The sequence below is a fragment of the Myotis brandtii genome, unplaced genomic scaffold (genome assembly GCF_000412655.1).
Source record: "Myotis brandtii unplaced genomic scaffold, ASM41265v1 scaffold164, whole genome shotgun sequence".
Taxonomy (NCBI): domain Eukaryota; kingdom Metazoa; phylum Chordata; class Mammalia; order Chiroptera; family Vespertilionidae; genus Myotis; species Myotis brandtii.
In genome coordinates this window covers 709,248-732,124 of record NW_005356003.1, presented here as the reverse complement: position 1 = coordinate 732,124, position 22,877 = coordinate 709,248, and the positions used below count along the sequence as shown (strand labels likewise).

The following is a 22,877-nucleotide window of genomic DNA, read 5'->3' as shown; positions in this document are numbered from 1 at the left end:
CAGGGGGCAGGCGGGGGGGGGGGACAGCGGGGCAGGAAGAGCAGCCATTCAACAAATGGGGCTGGGCCCTCGGGATTCTGGCATGGCCGGGGGATAGACAGACCCCCAAACCCAGCCACATGGATTATAGGATAAAATGTTAAAACTGAAATCTTAAAATAACTTGAAGAAAGAACAAATGATTGCTTATCCAATTTCAGGGTAGAGAGAGACTTTCTGAGCCTAAATCGAAAGGAAGAATTTGAAATGTGACTACATAAAAACTAAACTTCTATAAGTAAACAAAGAAATGAGAAAAAGGCACTGGCAGTATTTGAGGAACATTTGTATCTTTTTATAAAAAGCTGTTACAGCCCTAACCGGTTTGGCTCAGTGGATAGAGCATCGGCCTGTGGACTGAAGGGTCCCAGGTTCGATTCCAGTCAAGGGCATGTACCTTGGTTGCAGGCACATACCCAGTAGGGAGTGTGCAGGAGGCAGCTGATCGATGTTTCTCTCTCATCGATGTTTCTAACTCTCTATCCCTCTCCCTCTCTCTTCCTCTCTGTAAAAAAAAAATCAATAAAATATATATATATTTTTAAAAAGCTGTTACAGATGACAAAAATAAGGGATAACGTTGGGAATCCCACTAGGAGACAGACTGCAAAGAATGCAAACACATTTCACAAAAGATGGTCAATAGATATCACACGAAACAATGCTCACCCTCCTTCACAAATCAGCACGGAAGGGCAAGCTGGAATAAGACACCAGTTTTGTCTCTCATTTTGGCAAAGTTTAGACTGATTGCGTGGCCCGGACTTGGCCTAACTGGGTAGAGGCAGGCACTGGCGTGGGAGCTGGCCCGCCCGTCAGGAGAGCAGTTTGGCAATATGTCCATCAAGAGCCTTAAACATGTTCACTCCTACAGCCTTCCCAGAGAAATGGCTGGACACTGCCCACCCCGATCTGACATCTCTGCAGAGCTTCACAGACACACGAGGGCACAGGACCTCGAGGACTCCCCACGCCGGTACCCGTGGCTTGCTTCTACAGGACCACCCCTCTGGCCTCCCCTAGTCAGCCTTCCACGGACAGCACACGCTGACTTATGCACTGTGGAAACACGGGGTGTTTTTAAATCCTGCTGAGGCTGTTTTACGTCTAAGCCTGATATTTCACACCTAGACTGGCCGAAGGCAAAGCCTTTTTTAATGTTTCCGAAGTGCAGTTTGTTGGGTGAACATGGCATCAACCTCATTACACAAAAATCTGAAGGAGCCCAAGGCTTGGCCTGGCTTTACAACCAGTCACCACAGGTTAAAGCCCCAGAGGTCACAGACCCTAGTCCAGCTCAGCAGCTGCCCAGGGACAAGACAACTCACGTAACCCAGGTCCTCTGCCCATGGGGTAGGCAGGCTGAGGGCCCAAGCCCAGACCGCCCCCCGCCCCCAGCGAAGCAGCAGGGACTGCACAGGCAGGAAAGGCAAGCACACAGCTATGCGTAAGCGCACTGTTCCCTCCTAGAACCCCCCTCCTCCCTCACATGCTCAGGTCCTGCCCAGCTTTTGAGGACCCCTACACACAACCTCCGCTGCAAAGGCCCTGCTCTAGCCATACCTCTCCCTCTACAAAACGCCCCCAAGCACTCTGTCCTGTTCTCCCTGGGCACACAGCTTCCTCAGGGGCACTGTCCTGGTCATCTTGAAACTCCCCAACAAGGACACGGGAGAGGGAGGCCTCCATGACCACTTCTGATGAGCCAGGAGCAGTGCTCGGTGCTTCCCGTGTTGGCTCACGCACACCTCGTTTAGTTCATCACATCTAAGATGCATCACATCCATGCATCTTGGCCTTAGCAGGTGTCCACGGAAGGTTTCCACACGACTCCATCACGAGTACCAGCAACTATGAGACAGCACTGACTGAAAGACGCTGTGTGCATCTTAGAAGTGATGAAGCTGGGTGTTCACACTTTATAGTTGAGAAAACGAACTTCAGAGAGGCTACACATTGCTTGAGGGAACACAGCCAAGGAAGTTGGTACACAAACTCAGCTGTCTGACCCCAGGAGCCTGCTCACCACCTCTTCTCTCCAGCCCCCCAGCTCCGCCCGCCTGGTGAGTCCGCCATGGCCTTCCACACATTAGCGCCTATCGGTCACAATCCTCGGTGGCTCCAACCAGCTGGCTAACAGCTTCTGAAATGACCAGAGGCCTGATGTCCACTGGACAGTGCCCCTTCACGCAGGCCTCCGAGTGCCCAGTTTAATCACACATATACACACTTCTAGGATCAGGCTGGGAGCAAAGCTGTTCCCACATGGAGAAATCCATGCCCATCCATGCAAGACCCAGCAGCTCATGGCTGGACACAAAAATATCTGTGGATTCCTCCATATTAGCGAGAAAAGAAAGCAACATTTTCTTGTCACACCCCCCACCCCCCACCCCCCAGCCCTGTTTGGAGCCAAGGAAGTGAGAATTGGGACAATCTCCCTGCTTCCTTCCTGGACCACAGTCAGTACAAACAAGTGGTCAGAAAGGGCCACTCAGAGGACGGGACAAGGACATCAGGAGAGCAATTGGATGGGGGCCCGACTTTGCTTCTCACAGAAAGGAAAGAGATGTGCACACAAAGACATCCACTGCAGTTTTATTTATAAGAGGTGCAAGTCTGGAGACAGTGTCTAAATGTCCATCAGCTGGGGAAGGGGAACAGACTACAGTGAGCCACTTGGTGGTGTGTCCCCAGGAGTGGGGGGCAGTGAAGAGGGCTGAGGCCTGGGCCTGGCTGGTGCAGAGGCTTCGCCATCAAATGGGGGGCTGCCTATAGCTATGGCCCTGGGGGCGATGCCTCACTCACCTGGCCTGCGGTCTGCTCTCTACCAGCTTGTTCTCCGCTTGCTCACTCACTCACACACTCGGTTGTCACTTCCACAAAAGCTGGCTGAGAACCGGCTAGCCCCTGGCCTAGGACCACTTGCCTCCCTGTCCTCCACAGCGCTGTGAGGCCCAAAGAGGGTTCTGGCTCCCAGCAGGAGATGGGGTCAGGGAAGTCTTCAGTGGGATACCAACCTCCTGCCCCTTTTATGTAAAAAAATAAAACTTTCTCAGTCAAGTGTTACAAAAGCAAATGGCCATCGCTCTGGCACGTGACATCAGCATCCATTCTCAGGAATGCTCTCCGCTTCTCTCAGCTGTGACTCCGGTGCACCGCCCTGCAGCAGGCCGACTTACCCTCAGCATTCTCCCTCCTTCCTACCCAGCCCTCCTCTCTGACGTGATGGCTGCAGAGTATTTGGCAGCACTGCCTAATCTCCCTCTCATCCTCTGACGTCTGTCACATCCCCTGCTTTGCTAGCATAAATAGCGCTGCAGCGAGCAGTTCATCATCTCCCCTTCCCATTATCTTATCCCACCAAGATAAACTCCCCACCACTTGGGGTTACCAGGTCAAGGAGTGGGAACGTTTTTCTGGCTCTTGAAACATAGGGTCAAACTGTTTTCCCAAGACCTCACACCAAGTTCTGCATCTCCAGGAGCCCGGGTGGGCGGGCGGCGTTCCTTCCTGTGTGTCCCGAGCCTCGGTTCCACTCGGGACGGCACACCCTCCCCTCTTCCGTGGGGGCCGGGCCAGCAGACACTCTCATGGGACCTGCTTCACTCACTCATCTCCGAGGATGCCTGGGTTCAGAGGTGAAAGCCCTTTGAAAACGCTAAGACAGTGGGCAGGTGAAAAGGCTTGGTCTTCCATGGGTCCTGGACAGTCTGTCTGGCCCCACAAATAGTGTTTGGGCCTGAGCCACAGAGATGAGGCGATGATAAAAGCAAGTTCCCCGTGCAGGGATCAAGGCAGCCGATTCAGGAAAGTAACAAGGCTTGGCTTCCCGTTAATAAAGAGCCAATCCGCCCACACAGCCTTCGGGGGAGCCAGCAGCCCTGAGCCTGTTCTAAGAGCAGCCTCAGGGCCGTAGTGACACCCTATGGTATCCTAGAGGAGCTGATGTGGGTGTCAGAACAATGTGGGGGGTGGTCCTCACTGAGCAAACCACAGAGCTGAAATCAGGCCAGGCACCCCCACCATGTGCCACCCAAAGAGGAGCTGGCTGGTAGACAGCACCACACCCACCCTGTGTCTGAACCCTGCCGGGAGCAGATGCCAGCACCTCCCCCCAACCCCAGCCCGGCCAGGGCCCATGTGGCTCTGCTAGGCAGAAAGCTACATACATGATTACCTTGGTTGGAGAGGATGGGCTGGGGCAGGGAGGCGGACGTGGGAGCCACGGTGGGAGGGGAGCTGCTGGGTCTGACACAGGGGGCAGCGGAGAGCTGGCAATCCTCGCCAACCTAGGAGAGTGCTCAAGTCAGCCCAGGAAAAAAAGAGAAGGATCAGGAAGAAAAGAACTCGAAAAGCCAGGGATGAGGAGGAGAAACTCAGAGGTGCTCACAAACATCGGGGATGGCGAAGTCAGTCTCACATAGTCCTCAACCCTGTACAGCAGGTACTATCACCACCCCCACCGCGCAGATGAGAATGGACGGTGTGACTTGCCCAAGGTCATGCGTCAGGACTCAGTGGCTGTGAGTGTGCCCAGAGCCCAGTTCACTGGAGCCAGCTCCTTCCTTGGCTGCTCCGCACCACCACTCCTCCCATACAGACCCACCTTCTTCTCAGGCTGGCCCAGTTTGGACTTGACCTCCTTGGCTTTCTGAATTGCTTTCAGCACTTCCACCGTGTCCAACTCTTTCTCTGTGGTCACTGAGTTGTCCAGACAGACCTACAGAATCCAGAAACGGCGATCAGCCTAGGGGCTGGCAAGCAGAGAGCAGAATGACAGGAGCCTGGCAATGTGGGGGCCAGGCCTGGGGGCTCAGCCCACTGGGAGGTGAGTTCCTCACCACCCATGGAAGTGACCTGCAAGTTCCTTAGAGCAGTCCAGGGAGGTCCCACAGGGCCTAGTCTGTTACTGGGAGTCCCTTTCCAAAAAGGTGAGGCAGGGGTATAAGGTCCATTGCAGAGGCCTCTTGGATGGCTGGGATCGGGGGAAGGTGGTGACTTGAACTAAGCCCCCAATTACGGTGGAACTCACATCAGCAAAGAGCATAGAGAAGGCCTCTGGGCTGGGAACTGGAGGGCAGAGGCATGGAAAGCAGGCACCCTGCCTGCAAATGCAGGAGGGGTTGGGGGCTGGCAGGCAGTGTGGAGCAGGCAGGAGGAGAGATGTCATCTTGTGAACACTGTCTTGGTGACAGTGTGAGCGGCATTTGGGACCGAAAAGAGATTGGGGGGTGGGGGAGGATGAGAAGAATGCAGACTTCCAGTATCTTCTGGCCTGGAATTTGGGGAAATGGGGGAGGGGCCTGCTTGAGGCTAAGGAGACAGGTGAACCTGGCTAAAGACCTGTCCCGTTGGCAGGGTGGCTGTTGGCCAGACATACTCAACAGGCAGCAGATACTGCTGGGCTACACTGGCAAAGGTGGGCGCACCCTTGGGGTCTGTAGTCAGACTTCGTGGCCAGAAGTCATCCAGGACACAGGATTTTTAAAAATATCTTATTTCTGGCCTTGGCTAGGTAGCTCAGTTGGTTAGAGCATCGTCCCAATATGCCAAGGTTGCAGGTTTGATCCCAGGTCAGGGCATATATGAGGAGCAACCAATGAGTGCATAAATAAGCGAACAACAAATCAATGTCTAAAAAAAAAAATCAAATCAATAAAAAATATTAAATACCTTATTTCTAACCCTTGCCTATAATAATCAATGTTACTTTTAACAAGCTGAAGACAGTCCCTCTACACTCAGGCTATGCCTGTGGGTTCATGGGGAGCCCTTCTGGGCTGCAGCTCTGCTGGAGGCGATGTGAGGAAGCCCTCTGGGGAACCATGGTGGCCACTGGCCGCTGACAGGAGGGGTTGCAGGAAGGGTGAGGGAGGTTTTTCTTGGGGAGGCAGCAGATTTCCCAGAACTGAAAGGCCACTTAGGGTGAGGAAGTCCTTCTGAAGCAGGCAAGGGTAATAAGATAGTGGACATCAGCAGTGGTTCTGCCTGTGAAGATGTGGACTCTGTCCAACTGTCTCTTTGATCAGCCAACCCCCACCCACTCTAGCCCCTACCCTGGCAGCCTACCTCAGAGGCCCTCTCTCCAAACTGAGCCAGCACCTTGGTCCGGTAGTCGGGGATGATGCTCAGGGGGTTGTTCAGCAGAGCCACGTGCTCCAGGCACGGGAGGCTGCCTATGCTCCGGACCTCCTCCATCTGCAAGGCACGAATTCCATTCCCCTCGTCCCTTCTTTTAACACTTTGGCAACATGACAACACGTTTGACAGCCTTTTCATGAAAGAAGGCTTAGCATTCTTCTTTAAAGTGATAAACAGCCATCCCACAACCCTGACATCCGAACAGGGGACATGGCTCACCTGTTCGATTCTGTTGTTGCTGAGGTCCAGGTTGACCAAGGAGTAGAGCTTGTGCAGGCCACTCAGACTCTCGAGCAGGTTGCCAGCCAGGTTCAGAGTCTTGATGTTCCCCAGTTTGGTGTGAACCCCTTCCAAGGAGGACAGCTTGTTGTAGGACAGGTCCAGGTGCACGAGGTTGTACAGGTGCTGAGGCGACATTGAGAACAGGGGAAAGTGGTCTAGGTCAAGGCTCCAAGGAAAGGGAACCGACACTAAAGGTGTGATGAGCCTCCAACCCGAAATGGCCAGCTCTGCAGGTCAGCTCCATTCCCTCTGGCCAGCATTTGGAAGGGAACTCCCTCTTTTCCCCTGCACATGCCACAGCCCAGTGGCACTCCCTGCAGAGACAGCACAACCCACAGGGTAGGTGTGAGCTTTGAAAACGAGCTTGTACCTTCATGATGGAGGTGCAACATCTCCACCTCGCTTGATTTGTACTTATGCATCTTTTCTAACTCTGGGGAACTACAGTGACCCTAAAGGGATAGCAGCAGCTCCTGCCCCTACAAACCTCTGGGGTACCCAGACACCTTTCCAGTGCCTGTGAGAGAAAACCCAGGGTATGGCCAAATTCCCAAGGCTGAGTCAGCCTTCTGAACTCTCAGGGACCTTGTAAGAAGCCCATAGGTGGCAACGGTCTTCAAAGACATTATTACCTGCAGGTTGTCCACAACTAGCACTCCATTATGACTCATGTCCAGGAACTCAAGCTTTGGAATCAGTTTCTTGTGGGGAGAAAAAAGACAACACCTGATGTTACTCTAGGAGGCTGGACCCTATGTCACCCCAGCACATGGTGGACAGACACCCTGGGACTACTTAAAAAATGTTTTTTTTTATTTTTTTTTCCTAGAGAGAGGAAGGAAGAGGGAGAGGGGGAGGGAGAGAGAGAAACATCAAGGAGAAACATCAATTGGTTGCTTACTGAATTTGTCTCAACCAGGGACCAAACCTGCAACCTGGGCGTGTGCCCTGACTGGGAATCGACCTTTTGGTGCATGGGACGACACTTGCCAAGGCCACCCTGGAACTCTTCCTTTTTTTTTTTTCTTCGTTAATCCTCACCGAGGATATTTTTTCCATTGATTTTTAAATAGAGTGGAAGGAAGGGGGGAAGACAGAGAGAAACATCGATGTGAGAGAGACACATCGATTGGTGCCTCCTGCATGCACCCCAGAGGGATCAATGTACATGCCCTTGAATGGAATAGAACCCAGGACCCTGCAGTCCGCAGAATGACACTACAACTACTGAGCCAAACTGACTAGGGCAAGGGACTCTTCCTTTTGACCGTGAACTCCTGGGCTGGCCACCTCTGCAGGGCCAATGATGTAACACCTCCCAGTGCCCACCCAGCGGCATGTGCACAGGAACACACAGGGACTCCAGTGATGAGCACACACCCCATTTTTATGGAGCACGTGGCTTATGAAAATAACAAATGGCAGGTCCCAGAGAAGGAAGTCTGTCCATCTTCTTCTCCAATCCCAACCACTAAGAAGCACAAATACCTGAATCACACTCCTATTTCCCAAATGCTGTCTGGATGTCACTTTTACAGAAGCACATCTGCAATCTGTGCAGTGATTTTTCCACTCCACTCCTTAGGAGTAAATTTCATCACTATGTTTTTATATCAAATGTGCATATAATTGATATGCCTCATTTGGTTCTAAGTACTATCTCACTTGCTTTAAATAATCCCATTTTCAAATTTTAAAAATTGCAGGCAATGCACAGAGCCCATGTTTTCTGTGGTCTTTCCAGAAAAAGCCAGTTAAATACCCAACCTCGGGTAGAAAACCCTAGAGCCCACTGCTGAGAGCGTACCACTGACTCGTCGATCTTGGAGATGCTGTTGTGGCTCAGGTCTAGAGTGGTCAGTGCTTGCCATGTGGGGATGATGGCAGTCACAGGACCTTCCAGGGCTGTGCCTTCTGGCTCCCACTCATCAAATTCTGAGGCTTCGGGAACGAGGACTTCCTGTGTAAGAACATCTGTTGAGCACACTTGGGCCCTCACGCAACACTCACTGGGAATGCAATCATTGCAAAATTTCAGGAAGAGCTTGGGCATATTTAGCAGGTGGAAGTGAACTTGCATTAAACTTGGGCTTTAGTTCATATGTCTTTAAGCGATTGTGAAATAACTGAAAAGCTTAGCAACATACAGTTATTTGGAATATGTTCCGGTCCTGCTTCAGGAGCAAATGCTTTTCAAGTTTTTGCCATATATATATATATATATATATATACACACACACACACATATATATATATATATATATGGTGATGCCTTTTCTGGCTTAAATCTCAGAGGTTAAAGGTCAGAATTCATGGTGTTTCCAGGCAACTGTGCTTTCCAAGCTGGCACTGTGGTCCCCGCTGTGGACAGCAGGCCCTTTTAACCATTACTTCACAGAGTTCAAGTCCAACAATGCTGAGAAAGCAGCACAGTGCACAGGGGCAGCACCATTGAAGGGGAGGGAGGCAGGCCTCCTCATTTTGACGTTTCATGCCCAAAAGACCTCTCCTCTCTCGATGGATCATTTTGAGCCCCGTGAGCCAGACGGCAGGAAGTGCTTCGGAGAGAGACAAGGTTGCCTGACACCCTTGCTCTTGACACAAGTCTTCTTTTAGTAAGCCTCAAATTTCACCAAACCTAAATCTTGATCTGACAGTCTAAGTCATAAAAGTTGCCACTATGCTTTTCTGGAGAATTTTAACATTACTAAGATGCAATTCATAAAACGGCAAATAGAAAAGAAACCTCTTACATTCTCAATTTGAGTATTACTGTGGCTCATATACAAACATCAGAGCCTAACATATCCACAGCCTCACCTGTCTCCTTTAAGTCCACTAAGAACAAGACACAAACAAGTGCTAAGTCAGGGCTTTTTAAGCTTAGAGAAACATTTACATCAATCTAGCTATAAACATCCTGCCAGTTGCCACTGCTTAACAATTTGCTTATCAAACACCAGTGACTTTTTTTTGAGGGCAGGGGGTAGGGGACCCAGTTCCTTAAAATATCTTGTTTAACAGCGTGATTTTTGATGAAGATGTGGACTAAAGCATCCCAGGCGTTGCTAAGTGCTGGAAGGTCTCCCATGAGTGGATGGCTACCCAGGCCTAGGAAGCTTCTGGTTTCTGACAGTGGTGATGTGCACTCCCACCCTCGGTGGGGGGGACCACAGCGCAGAACCCTGTCCTACAGACATCTCCAGGCAAGAAACAGGGGGTACTCGCCTTCATCGAGGTTGCTGAGAAGCGCACACTCATCGTGCCTAAGGTGGGCTTCGAGGCGACCAGTCCCCGGATGTGCTTGGCATCACAGTGGCTTATCTGGAACAAGGAACAGCCATGTCTCAGGAACGGCATCACTTATCGAACAGAAGCCTTGGGTAGTGGCAAGAGGTGATTCAAATCCTAAGTCTCTCCTTTCCCAGCTTTTAGTGCTGACTAAACAGCATCTGAAGAACCTGGTAAGACTCACAATGAACCATGAATTCCATTTTCCGTGTAGGGGCTACTTGGGGCTTGGCAGGTGGACAGGAAGTGTGGGCCACAGAGATCAGAGCTGAGAGCAAGGGGCCTCTGAAGCACAGTGAACACGATGGACCCTCCTGTTCACCCTGCCTCACTCCCCCGGTGTCTGCTGTCCTATGAGGGGGCGGGAAGGGGTGGGTGGGCAAAGCTGGGCCGGACACCCCTCTGACTTCTCTGTCCTCACTTGGCCTGCACTGGTCGAGTTCCCACAAGTTCCCACCAAGGGAAGCCGTCCTCCAGGTCAGAGATAAGCCCAAAATATGGCAGGCAGAATAGTCCAATGTGTAGCAGAGGTTCTGGTGTTGGGATCAGCTGAACTGAGATCCCAGCTTTCCCCTCATTAACCACGTGGTCCTGGCCAAACTTCCTAACCTCCCTAAGCCTCAGCTTTCTCAACTATAAAAGGGGAATAAAAGTGCCCACTTTACAGGGCTATTAGGAAGAATCCACCAAGGAATATACATCAAACATGGGGCACAGGGCTGCACACAAAGGCCATGCTTGAGAAATAGATGCTTTAATACATTTTGTATTATTCGTTACGGAGTCCCTCTTTCATTTTAAAAATGGCAACAAAACTGGCATCCTGAACCCAAATGTTCAGCAGTGAGTAATGCAGTTACGTATGGGCGTGCCAGAAGGTAGAGAACTCAAAGCCCTCTGCTGACCTGCCTTGGGAAAGACCTGAACCAGCTCTGCCTGAGCCTCAGGATGACTTCTCGGCACTTCAACTCGAACAAGGAGGCCCAAAAGGAGTGGGCACTGGTGCTCCATCCTGTTCAAATGCTGTCCATGCCGGGGCAGAGATATGCAGGCCAGCCAAGAGCAGCAGAGTCCCTCTTTCTCTGCCTTCAGGTTGGCCTTACTCCCCTAGATGAAATCTGCCACCTACTAACAAACACCAGAGTAACAGTGCCTTACAATTAGGTCCAGTTATTCATAAGCAAGATGATCCCTGTGCAGGCCTCAGCCCTGCCTGCACTCCAGGGCCCAGGGCCTTACCTCCACCTGATGAAGAGACTTGAATATTGACAGATCAAAAGGCAGCAGCTGCTCCTGAATGTTGCTGGTCCCAAAAGGTCCTTCTGTGCCAGAAACCTGCAGCACAGATATGGCTTGAGTCAGGGATGCTGCCACATGGCTCCCCATCCATGTTCACCGGGCAGTGCTGCAGCAACTGCCCTGACTTGAAGATCTGCCTGGCAATGAGGCACGGTGGGCATGCACCCCGTCAACAAAGCAGGCTAAAGCTGAGGTTTAAAGCAAGGGACATTGGGTCATGACTGCCCCCTAGTGCTCACAGCCAGAAGCTCAGTGCCAAGAACACAAAAGTGGCCTTCCTTCCCGGGATGGCTCACCCAGCCTCTTTCACACACACCGCCAGCCAGTGAGCTGTTAGGCCCCATGCTGGCTGTATGCCCACCACGTCTACAAATGAGCTGCTGCACTTACCTTAAGGTACTTAAGGCGACAGGTGAAGTCCAGGATGTGCCCAAGGTCAGTCTTGGCGTCGCCACTGGCACACGTGGGCTTTCCCAGCTGCAGCTGCTCAGTGACCGCATAGAGCTGCAGGGGCCTGATGGCAAAGACCTCGCCGGCCCCCAGGAGCTGTTCTCCTGCAATAGCCATACCCAAGGGTGAGCATCCACCTCCAGCCCTGTCCTAGTCAAAGCAGCCAGGGCGTCTGCCCACCTGGCTAACAGTTAACAAGTGTTTGGCAAGCATCTGCTATGGCACTGCACCACGTCAGGACAAAGCCACCATTCTGGGCACACAGGAGCAGCTGCCCGCCTGAACTCATGGGGCACAGGGCACACCCAGAACATGGGATTACCAAGGAGGGAAGGGCCATGGGGATGTGTGCCTGGGAAGCCTCGCTGAGGTGAGGCTCAGTTAAAAACCTGACGCACTAAGCCAGGATAAAGCTGACGCAAGGCAGCATTGTGGACAACAGACCTATGCTGCAACCTCCAAGATACAGACATCTCAGTTAGGTGAAGCCTCAGATGCCAGCACAGTGTAGGGCCTGAGAGCAGGCGGGGGTTCTGAGCCAGCCGGACTGGCATTTGGTCCTCACTCTGCTCCTTCCAGCCATGTATCCTCAAGCAGATCACCGAGCCTCTCATCCTCAGTGCCCTCATCTGCACGCCCCCCACCCCCGGCAAAAGGAGAAAGAGGAAGATGCTGAACAGTAGGCTGGACCACAGGAAGCACACCTCACGTTAGCTACTGTAACTATGCTCTGCTGCAGGTCCATGACCCACACTCAGCTTCTGTTTGCCATCTGATCACTTTTAGGTAAGGACAAACCAGATGCAAGAGGGCACGATGCTCTCACCTTCCAGAATTCCACCATAGGGCTTTGAACTAGATCCTGAGCTTGGGGTTACCCCCAAGACAAGAACCTGAGAGCCCCAAGGTGAAGGACCCCCAACTCCTCACAGTTGGCTGCCAGAAGGGCAGGTAGGCGGGCAGGCTTGGCTGTGGATCAGATTCAGGGATTTGGGCAACTCCAGGGAGGTGAGCCCTGGCTTGGATTCACTCGGCACAGCCCAAGAGATGGGAGTTCTGTGCCATCTCATGCCCCTGGCCACCTAACGGTGCTGAGTAAGTTACACCAGTATTTCGGGGACCCCTGGCACATACCTTTTTCAAAGAGCTCCTCAGCCAGTGCAGCAGTGATGCCATTTATCTCCTGCAGAGAAAACAAGACCCAGTTAGGAAGTCCCCTGCCCCTCGTCACTGGAATTTGCACAGTCATTAGGACCTGCACACTCCCTATCTACCTCCTCTGCTATTGCAACACCAGCTCTCCAGAAAGTCAGACAAAATAAAGGAGTAAACCTATAACAAATCCAGGTGCCTAAGAAGGGGAAACTAAATATTCCCAGTTATATGGACATTTAAAATGTCTCCTCAAAAGCAGAACAGAAACCAGACTAATGCTGCAACTTCAAACTCACAGAGGCACTGGCCGAGAACACGAGGCTCAGGAGGTTGGCAAAGCTTGGCTATGCCAAGCGCTGGCCAGGAAGCCAGCAGCTCCCAACACCGGCCCTGGGAGATCCGAGGAGGGCATGGTAGAGAGGAAGCCCTGCTTCCCCTGGAGAAGGGCTGCCATGACCCTGTGCGATCAGATAGCTTCCAGAGCCAACCCTCTGACACATTCCAAAGGTGTCCTAGGAAAGAGCGAGCTCACCCGTCAGGCCCTGTAACAGTACCACGTGGCCCCAGGGCCACGAGAAAGCGGCAGGAAAGAACTTCCTTTTGGAATGAGGTGACGGAGACATGACAAGGACAAGCATTCAGTCACGTTCTGAGGTGCAAATTCACGCTGGGCAATGGCCCGAGTACTTGCCATGTGGTGGTTCACTAATCCTCCCAATGCCCTACGTGGGGGAGACATTATTTTGAAACCTGCTTCCCAGATGAGCAAACAGAGGTGGGAGGTGCTGTAACTTTTCCAGTTCTATGTAGCTAGGAACAAGCAAAGCCACACACCCAAGCACTTGGCCTTGAAGCCTCTCTGTAACAACCGATTGCTTCAGCACTTTAGTGGTGTCATTGTGGGGTTGGCAGGGCCCGCAGGCCCTCAGTCCCACATCCTACAGGTAAGGATTTTAACTAATTGACGGATGGCAGCCAACAGGACTTTTCATAAACAGGTCCAGATGGAGGCTGCACAACTGCCTTGATAACTCACAGGAACATCTCTGCCACCAGGACGTGCAAATCACATGTTTACAGGACTCAGAAGGCACCAGGTTAGTGGAAACAGGCAGTGCTTTTCCTGTTTTCTGTCTGGTTTGTTGGTCTCTTTCTCACCTTTTATACACAATGGGTATTTATACGCTGCAAATATCTTCTCCCTGTCTGTGCATGCCTTTTACCACTGATCCTAGTGGTTTTCCTGACATACAGAGGGTTTTTCATTTGTATGTTGTTTAACCTGTGATTCTTTTCCTTTGTGACTTCTGGGTCCTCTTCCCCGACTCCAAGATTATACCAATATTTTTCTAATGTTTTCTTTTAGTACTTTATGGTATCTTTTTAAAAATATGTTTATTTCTTTTAATCTGCTTGAAATTCAGTTTATGTATTGTGTGAGAATAACTTTGAGATCACCCCCCCCCACACACACACACACACACACACACACACACACACACACACACACACACACACAGACAAAAAGCCAAAAAGGAAAAAAATGAGCAAACACAGCCCCAGCATTACTGGGCTCAGAGTGAGCCAAGACGCAGGGTCTAATGTAAAAGGGCCACCAGAGGGACAGAGCAGGCTCCGAGCAGGAGAGCGCCAGAAAGGGGAGAGGATGCCTGTTCACACTGGAGTTCAACTCCAGTCTCTCACAACAACTTAAACTCAACTACATTTTCCTTGGCTGCTGTGAAGAACTGAAGATTAGGAAGAGCTTGAATCCAAAGGCCCCTTTCCCTACCAACAGTTTTGAGAACCAAGCTCTGCCTCCAAATCTGCACTTCCCCCTCCCCCATGCAGTCAGGATTGCCTCAAGAGCCTTGAGAGAGTCCTAAACAGCTTGAGCCCCTGCACCCTGTGTGATTCACCCTGGGGCTCCTAGGAGGTCTCCCAGGGGAAAAGGGCTCCCTGCCCTCCATCAGTACCTAACAACCCCACCCTCAAAGTTACATTTCTTCAGGCAGCTGGTGTCTGTGCCAATCCCACTAGGGAGACAGGGCTGGAATGACCAGAAACACAGAAAGCTGAGAGCCAAGGGCTCTTGCTAAGCAAAGGGCACATTTTCACTTCTGAGCAATCTAAATAGCAAACTATATAACGATTTCTCTTCCCATGCTTTGGGGCACAGGAAGTGCAGGCTGCTGCCATACTATCTACTTCAGTTTCCCAGGCTGATCTTCACCTTGGGAGATTCTTAATCAGGGAGCAACAAAGAATGCCTCCAGCACTGGTCTCCTCAGAGAGTATTCTGGCCATACTGCAGCCTGTGTGCATAGCAAAGGTGTGCAGAATCAAGCATCCCTCTGGCCAGGCAGTAAGTGGGGCCTAGGGGGGCCCCAGGCAAAGCTCTGCAGATACTGCCAGGAGGTCATCTTCAGGGACAGATGACTCCCCACGTACCCCACCCAGCCTGAGCTGAAGGGACCTGAAGTGCTTCACGGTGCCATGAATATCTGAATTGCAATGTATTTTTTTAAAAAGACATTCTTTCTACCTCAATAAAAACGTCAATTAAAAATATTATTAGCTATGCTTACAAACTAGAACACCCACCCCCAAGTGTATTCTAGGCCAGCGGTCGCCAACTGGTGGTCCGCGGACCACTGGTGGTCCATGAGGACTGAAAGGTTGGCGACCGCTGCTCTAGACCAATTGATCAGGTTCCTGCAAGGATCATGTGTTGGTGTGCAGCCTTGGGCAGCAGTGTGAACTGCACACAAACACACCATAAACTAGTTGGGCTGTGGCTCTGCAACTACTATTCTGACTGAGTGTGTCTGCGTATGTAGAGACCCATGACCAACTGCACCCCACAACACATACACCTGCACTTAATGCACAAGCCCAGGACAGCCTGATGCCTCTGCCTGGCACATGCTTGAGCAAAACGCTCAATGGGGTATTAATGAGGGGCTCAGCTACACATCATTGTATGGTTTACACACACATGCTCATGTGTGTGTCCCTGTATAACTTTCACTTCATGTCTGTGAAGAGGCATTATAGCAGGAACAGCTATACTACGTGCCATTCAACTCTAAGTAAAAATTCCCCATTGAGGAATTCAAGCCTAAACTTTAACTGAACAGACCTCCAAGACTGTGAGTTGCAAAGAAATCTGTTATCATGTACAGGCTCAGTACTTTGCAACTAAAACAAATGATGGATGGGAATGCTAAGGCTGATGTGAAGATGGTAACAGTTCCATCACAGCTCCTGATTTCAAATTTCAAAAAGTGTCTTTGTTCTAACCAACTGGCTTTAAAGTAAGAAAATGATATAAATGCCACCTTTGAAGACAACTGAGGGCCTTTCCTTACCAGGACAGCTGGTACTGGCTGGCACCTGGTGTGCCCGGCCAGGGGCCATTGCTCTTTCAGGCTCTCTACCTTCACTGCATCATCCCCTACAATCCTCAAGAACCAGGGCCACCACTCTCCAGCTCACACAAGAGGAACTGGGACACAGAGAGGTTAGATGCCTGAGTGGGAAGCAGCTGGGCTGAGATAACTTGGCTCTGCCTACCTCTCAAGTCCACAGTTACATAGCCTACCCCAAAATGGGGTGCTGGAATTCTACTGGGGGATTCCACTTCATTGAATTTGAAAACCTCTGCTCTAGGGTCCTGGGATGAGGTCTGCCATTAAAGGTCCAGGTATGGGGGCACAGCTATCTGAAGAGAGCCAGCACAGCAATAGGCCCAGTGCCCTCTCACTGCAACTCAGGGCTGCACCAACCTCCAGATGCCCCATGTCAGAGTTGGTGGGAAAGAAGCAGTGCTCTCTTCCTTGCCATTAAAAGCCATGCTGCAAAAGAAAGAAGTTGGACTCCTACCTCACACCATGTACAACACAAAATGGATCAAAGACCTAAACATAAGAGCAAAAATTATAAAATTCATAGAAGAAAGCATAGCTGTAAATATTTGTAACTTGGGTTAGGCAAGATGTTGACACTAATAAAGAAAAATAAAATAAAATGAACTTCACCATAATCTAAAACTTGTGTGTTTCCAAGTACACTATCAAGAAAATGAAGACAACCCATACAATGGAAGAAAATATCTGCATATCACATTTCTAATAAGGGTCTAATATCCAAAATATACAAAAAAACTACAGCTCAACAACAAAAAAAGACAAATAACCTAATTTTTAGAAGTGCAAAAGTTTTGAGTATTTTCTCCAATGATATGCAAATAACCAATAAGCATACGAAAAGAGGCTCAACATTAGGGAAACGTAAATCAAAACCATAATGAGATACCGCTATCAAAAAAATGAACAGTAACAAGTGTTGGCAAGATGTGGGGAGATAAGAACATATACACTGCTGGTGAGAATGTCAAATGGTGCAGCTGCTCTGGAAAAAAATTAGGCAGCTGCTCAAAAAGTTAAACAGTTATCATATGACCCACTAATTCCACTTTCACTACATACTCAACAGAAACAAAACATGTCCACACAAAAATTTCTATATGAATGTTCATAGCAGCAGCATTCATAATAGTCCAAAAAATGGAAACATCCAAATGTTTATCAACTGATGCAAAAACAAAATGTGATATAGCCAAACAATAGACTATTCAGCCCATGAAAATACCAAAGTACTGATTTCTGCTACAATATGAAAGGACCTTACGCTACAATCTGGAAACATTACGCCAAGTGAAAGAAGCCCGTCACAAAGGCCATGTGAAACCACGGAGACAGAAGTAGCGACGGCTAGGGCAGGGCAGGATGGGAAATGACTTTGCTGATGGGTATAGAACTCCATTTTGGGGTGACAAATGTTCTAGAATTAGTAGCAGTGATAGATGCACAACTTTGTGAGTATACTAAAAATCAGGAACTGTACACTTAAAGAGTGCATTTTTTTTGGTATGTGAATTATATCTCAATTTTTAAAAAATCCACACCTCAGCCAAATAGGGCTCCCTGGGCCCACCCTGTTCAATGTCAGTCCCCCGAGGTGGAGCATGCTGGGAACAATTTCAGAGAGGACACAGATGGGACAGAGGTTGAGAGAAACATTCTCTAAGAGCTCCCAGACAGTAGAAAAGGCTGACAAATCTTTAGGCCCTCTTTGTTCAAACTCATTTGAAGATCGAATCCAGTGGTTCTAGATTAGGTGCAATTTTGCCCCTCAGGGGGATATCTGGCAAAGTCTGCAGACACTTTGTGGCTGTGATTAAGTGAGCGGGAGAGGTGCTACTGGCAGCTAGTGGGTAGAGGCCAGAGGTGCTGCTAAAAGATGCACAAACAGCCCCCACAACAATTATCCAGCCCTAAATGTCACAAGGTTGAGAAACCCTTATGTAATTGAATGGTCAATTTTGTATCTTTTAACACCTGGGAATTATAACCCAGGGGCCTGTCTGATAACAGTAATTTTAAATATGTCCATGCTACTCCAAGCAGTAGAGCACAACTCAAACCAGAACCACACGTGTGGGCCGACCCCAGCCCATCTCAGGCAAACACATCTCCGAAGAGCAGTGAAGGCCTTTCCGTGCTCAGAGGTGAGAAAACCTGGGCAGCCAGAGAGACTACCTCCTCAAAGACCCAGGTCTTAAGCAATGAATCACACTTCCAAAGGGCTGCTAACAAGTCCTATCCTTCACTAGCTCATCAAAGCTTCCACAAAGTGCAGTATTTCTTAAAATACTAACCAGTAAAGTTTGTCTGAAAGAGCCATGAACTTTTTCTCATATAAGAAAATGTAAAAAGATATCTACACGAGGAAACTGCTAACCACATACATTGCTGGTCTATGCTAAACAAAATTCGAGCATAAATGCATCTCCCATCTGTAACTGCCTTCCTTTCCCACATGGCCCCTTCAAGCTTATTGGCCCAACACTAGTGCTATGACCGAATGTCCAGGCTCAATCTAGCACTCAAGAAAGGTTCAGCCATCTTACTCTGAAAATACTTCAGGAAAAATTGTTTTTTAAACATGTTTGGGCCTTTAAGACAACAGCTCAAGTCCCTTCTTAAAAGGTGAGCCTGAAAAGGGAATGGATTATTTCCTATCTTTAGCACAAAAAGGGAAAACAATTAAATGTAAATTTTTCAAAAATCTATCACCCGGAGATAATATTATTATTTTGGTGTATAACTTCTAGAGTTTTCCTAGACAAATATATTCACAAAACTCCTTTTTAATAAAATGGGACCATACTCTACACACTGTTTTATAGCCTGCTCTTTTCCTACAGTAATACACTTATTTTCCTATGTCAATAAATCCATAGCCACACCATCATTTTTCTAGCAGAATATCCAATTATCTGGTTGTACTCTTGATTAAAAAAAAAAAAAAAAATCATCTCCTGTGGGACTTTTGTTTTCAGTATCTTGCTATAATCCTGGAATGACTACTTTTGTCCCTAAGTCCTTTCCAAAGTTTCCTAATTTTTCCTTAGAATAAATTCTAAGAAGTGGAATTGTGCTCTGGCCAGTAGCTCAGTTGGTTAGAATGGTGTCTTGATACATCAAGGTTTTGGGTTCAATCCCCAGTCAGGACACATACAAGAATCAACCAATGCAATGCATAAATAAGTGCAGCAACAGATGGGTGTTTCTCTCGCTCTCTCTCCCTCCCTCTCAAATCAATAAAAAATAAAAAGTGGAATTGTTAGTGCTTTTAATGTTTTGGTTTCACTGCCAAACTTCCCTCCTTAAAGCTCATCTTGTCACCAGTGGCCATGAAAGCTGTTCCTCCACACAGAAGGGGGTGCAGAGCTGCTCCCCAACATACAGAGGAAGCCACCTACCCTCACTCACACCGTACCTGACAACGCCTCCAGACGGCAATGCTACCAGCACAAACTATCCCTTAATGAGTCTTGACTGTGAGCCAACAACTCAACACTATGGTCTATGCCAGGTGTTAGCTGTTTCTAATCTACCCCCAATCCATTTGGATGGAAACCTGGCTTAAACACCCACTTTTGCTAACCAAAGTGGCTGTGGTGCAGGAAAGTCTCTCTGTAGTCATAGTCTGTCTAACGTAAGGTAAGTCTGTCCATGAACATGCTCTACCCACACCCCATCCCCGCCAGGGTGCTGGTCCTCCATCTTCTAACCTCAGGATCAAACTCCAACCCACCTTTCTTCAAAGTTGAGGTGTGCTGCCTTGAGCTCAGGTGGTTGTGGGCTTGCAGGGGAAAGAGAAAACCTGAGAGGAACTTACATAGAACTGAAAATGCAAGAAGTGAGCCAGCACTCTGGGAGCCACGCCGGGGAAGGTGGCCAGGAGTGTCTGGAGGTAGACCTCCAAATCCTTCTCCCTCTTTTCCACCAAGCTTCTTGAGTTTTTCCCAATTATCTTTTTGGGTGGAAGCAGATTTTTATCAATCTTCTTTTCTGCAACAAGCTGTAAAAAAACATAAGCATGTCAACCACAGACCAAGAGGTTCTGGTCTTTGCAAGATCAAGGCTAGCAGCCTGAAGGCAGATGCTTGTCTTGACTTCCACAGCCCCTCGTGGCAGCTGTACCATGATTAGTGATCAAAGCAGGGCACCTGGGCTTGGCCTCATCAAGCTTGTGAATATGAGAAATGCCAGCATAATCCCAAACAGGAAGCTCCATTTGGAGACATTTAGAAAAGGAGACCTCCAGACCCTTAAAATCACCATTTTCTCCAAACAAGAATGAAAACAATCAGGGTGGTGGCCTGTCTTTAAAACCCTCAGACTACAAATGACCCAGAGAAAGACATCTCTTTCCAAAAGCAAAGGAAGACATGGAGTCACAGCCAGTTTTAAAGTACAGGTTATGGAATAGCTATAGTCAGGTCAAGCAAGTTAAAACCTATTCCCTCCCCCAAGAAACTGTCCCGGCATCTCACAGCCAAGCTAGGACTGGCTACCTTAAAACTAAAGTTCAAATATGCTCCTCACACACTGCCTTATGCTAGAGTTGAACTCCCAGGAGCCACCAGCTGTTTTGGCAATTAAATTAGTAAACTTGTTTATTAAAGAACACTATAGGCATGGAGATTTGTTTTGCCCTAAAACAAATCTGTGGCACAATGGGAACTTGGCCTACAGTCCCCAATCTCTGAGACACAGGTCCTCTAGCTCTCATTACCTTTTCATGGAGGTCATGGAAGTCGCTGTAGCGGTGCTTGACTGTCCATTCATGGTTGCCATCGGTGACCTGAATGATGTAAACCTAAAAGGGAAAGCAGGTAGCCCTTCCTGGTCAGTGACAGCAGAGCCCCTCACCCCCAGCAATAGCTGCAGGTCACCCAGACCCTCTCAACACCCCCTACCCCTGCGGCCAAAGCTAGGCTGCACCTGACTCTTGCTGCGAAGCCGGGCCCCCTCTAGCCTCAGCCTCCTCCATGGTCCCAGCACTGGATCTGGCAGGTACTCGGGGTAAGTCTGTGGCTCTACCCAACAGTGAGGAACAGAGAAGGAGACTATCGTATCAAGCCATCTCTTTAGTTTTTTGCCTCCATTCTCCAGATAATTCAAAGCCCAATCCAACCGGAGCTTCAGGTAAGGCCACCCGTTCTGAGGCAGAACAACGCCAGGTCTGGCAGGGCCAGCTTTCCTACTGCATTTTTTCCCAGGTGCCCTGCCTATATCCTGGAAGCAAGCCTGTTTCCAATCTTTTTAGCTGGTTAACAGCTGTGATTGCTGCTGCTGAACCAAGAGTCAAGGCACTAAGAAGCTGATGGGGGTGGGGGGGCGGGTAAAAGAGTGGTGATGAATTATTAAGCCATAACAGAAGGCAAAATGGCTTAGCGGTTAGGGGACTGGGCCTTGGAGTCAAGGAAGACGTGGGTTCAAAACGTGCTCTGCCATTCCCTGGCTGTGGCTTATGGATGAGTCACGTACATAAGTGACTGGGAGCTGAATTTTCACTGAGCCTCTGTTCCTCCATCTTAAAATCTGATAGGTTTAAGGATCAAATAAGGTAGTCAAATAATATAAGGTAATGCATGAAAATGCTTTGCAGCAAGTGTTCAATGAAAAGGTAGGTATATTAATAATCAACTCAGCACACCTGGAGACAAAATGTAGGCTAGGCCCGATCACCCACCTTGCCCACACCCATTCAAAGGAGGGGCTCGGCCTGGTGGAATAGAGAGCTTTTTGGGGCGCAGCCCAAGGGTGATGGCCGGCCAGCCATTGGCTTAGAGACCTCACCCTCACCCAAGGAGGACCCCTAGTGCCCCGCCCCTCTCTGCAGCAAGCGGGGAAGGGGGAGGAGAAAACCATCAGCTCAGCGAAGCCTCCATAGAGGAGAAGCCATTTCTCCGGGGCCGGCCTGTTGCTCCAGGATCCGCCCGCAGCCCCTCTTCCCAGCCTGGCAGCATCCCTCCCCTCCCTTCCGCCCAAAAAGGCAGAAAGAGCAGAGGAATGGCCCGCAGGAGGGGGGCTAGGATGGAGGTCAAGGGGATGGGACCGAAGCAGGGCCGGAGCCCCCCACCCCCTGTGGGAACAAAGGACAGGAGGCGGGGAGGTGCTCCATCACCCCCACCCGGCAGCCTCCCAGGAGGACCTCCAACTCCATCACAGGCGGGGACTCCCCCATTTCCTATCCCCCGTCTCTCCCATAGCCTTGGAGTGTGTGTGTGTGCGTGAGGGGGTGGAGGGCTGGGGGTGGGGTCGGGGCTTGCTGCCCAACTTGCTCCCAAGGCTATGAAGATCCTAAGGTTCCTGGGTCTCGCGTTTTCAGCCCTGAGCGACCCCTCAATCCCCCGTGTCCGGGTCCCAACCCTCCCCCTTTCTTGCCCCTGCCAGACCCCCAGGGCCTTGGGGCCCCGAACGCAACCCGTCCTCACCTGAGAGCAAATCCCAACTGCGACCCCCGGCTCCCCAGACCAAGGCCCCGCCCCGCTCCTTCAGGACCTGCAGGGTCCCCAATTCCACCCCTGCCCCTCCCAACCCCCAGCTCCCGGACCCCCTAGCCTATCCCCCTGGGATGGCGCCCCTCCAGGCCTGAGGCTCTAGAGACGCCTCTGCCTCATCTAGACCCCGATGCCCCGCGATCCCTCCCTTTACCCCTAGAGCCTCCCCAAACCGAGCCTCCTCTCCGCACGCGCGCCCCTCCTTAGACCCCTTCTGGGGGCCCCTCCCAGGTCCCTCCATCCCAGCCCCTGCTCCACATCGTGGCCCCCACCCATTCTCCCCTGGCTGCGGGGCCCA

General features: G+C 50.1%; 1 protein-coding gene across 3 annotated transcripts in view; it reads right to left on the bottom strand.

Annotated features, from left to right (window-relative positions):
- NISCH (nischarin) overlaps positions 1 to 21,798 on the bottom strand; it is a 31,414-nt gene extending 9,616 nt beyond the window's left edge. The window contains exons 1-14 of one of the 3 annotated variants that reach the window (XM_014536522.1): positions 21,769 to 21,798; positions 20,809 to 20,892; positions 19,909 to 20,091; positions 12,640 to 12,688; positions 11,446 to 11,609; positions 10,996 to 11,091; positions 9,694 to 9,789; positions 8,273 to 8,425; positions 7,098 to 7,166; positions 6,403 to 6,588; positions 6,112 to 6,240; positions 4,649 to 4,762; positions 4,220 to 4,331; positions 2,612 to 3,668 (exon numbers count right to left, since the gene is read on the bottom strand). In XM_014536522.1, coding sequence (XP_014392008.1) covers positions 3,649 to 3,668; positions 4,220 to 4,331; positions 4,649 to 4,762; positions 6,112 to 6,240; positions 6,403 to 6,588; positions 7,098 to 7,166; positions 8,273 to 8,425; positions 9,694 to 9,789; positions 10,996 to 11,091; positions 11,446 to 11,609; positions 12,640 to 12,688; positions 19,909 to 20,091; positions 20,809 to 20,892; positions 21,769 to 21,783 — 1,470 coding nt within the window. In that variant the 5' untranslated portion in view covers positions 21,784 to 21,798 and the 3' untranslated portion in view covers positions 2,612 to 3,648. Of the gene's footprint in view, positions 1 to 2,611; positions 3,669 to 4,219; positions 4,332 to 4,648; positions 4,763 to 6,111; positions 6,241 to 6,402; positions 6,589 to 7,097; positions 7,167 to 8,272; positions 8,426 to 9,693; positions 9,790 to 10,995; positions 11,092 to 11,445; positions 11,610 to 12,639; positions 12,689 to 19,908; positions 20,092 to 20,808; positions 20,893 to 21,768 lie in introns of those variants that run through there. The other 2 variants (XM_014536520.1, XM_014536521.1) reach the window with 2 other exon arrangements.
- Positions 21,799 to 22,877: the final 1,079 nt, after the last annotated feature.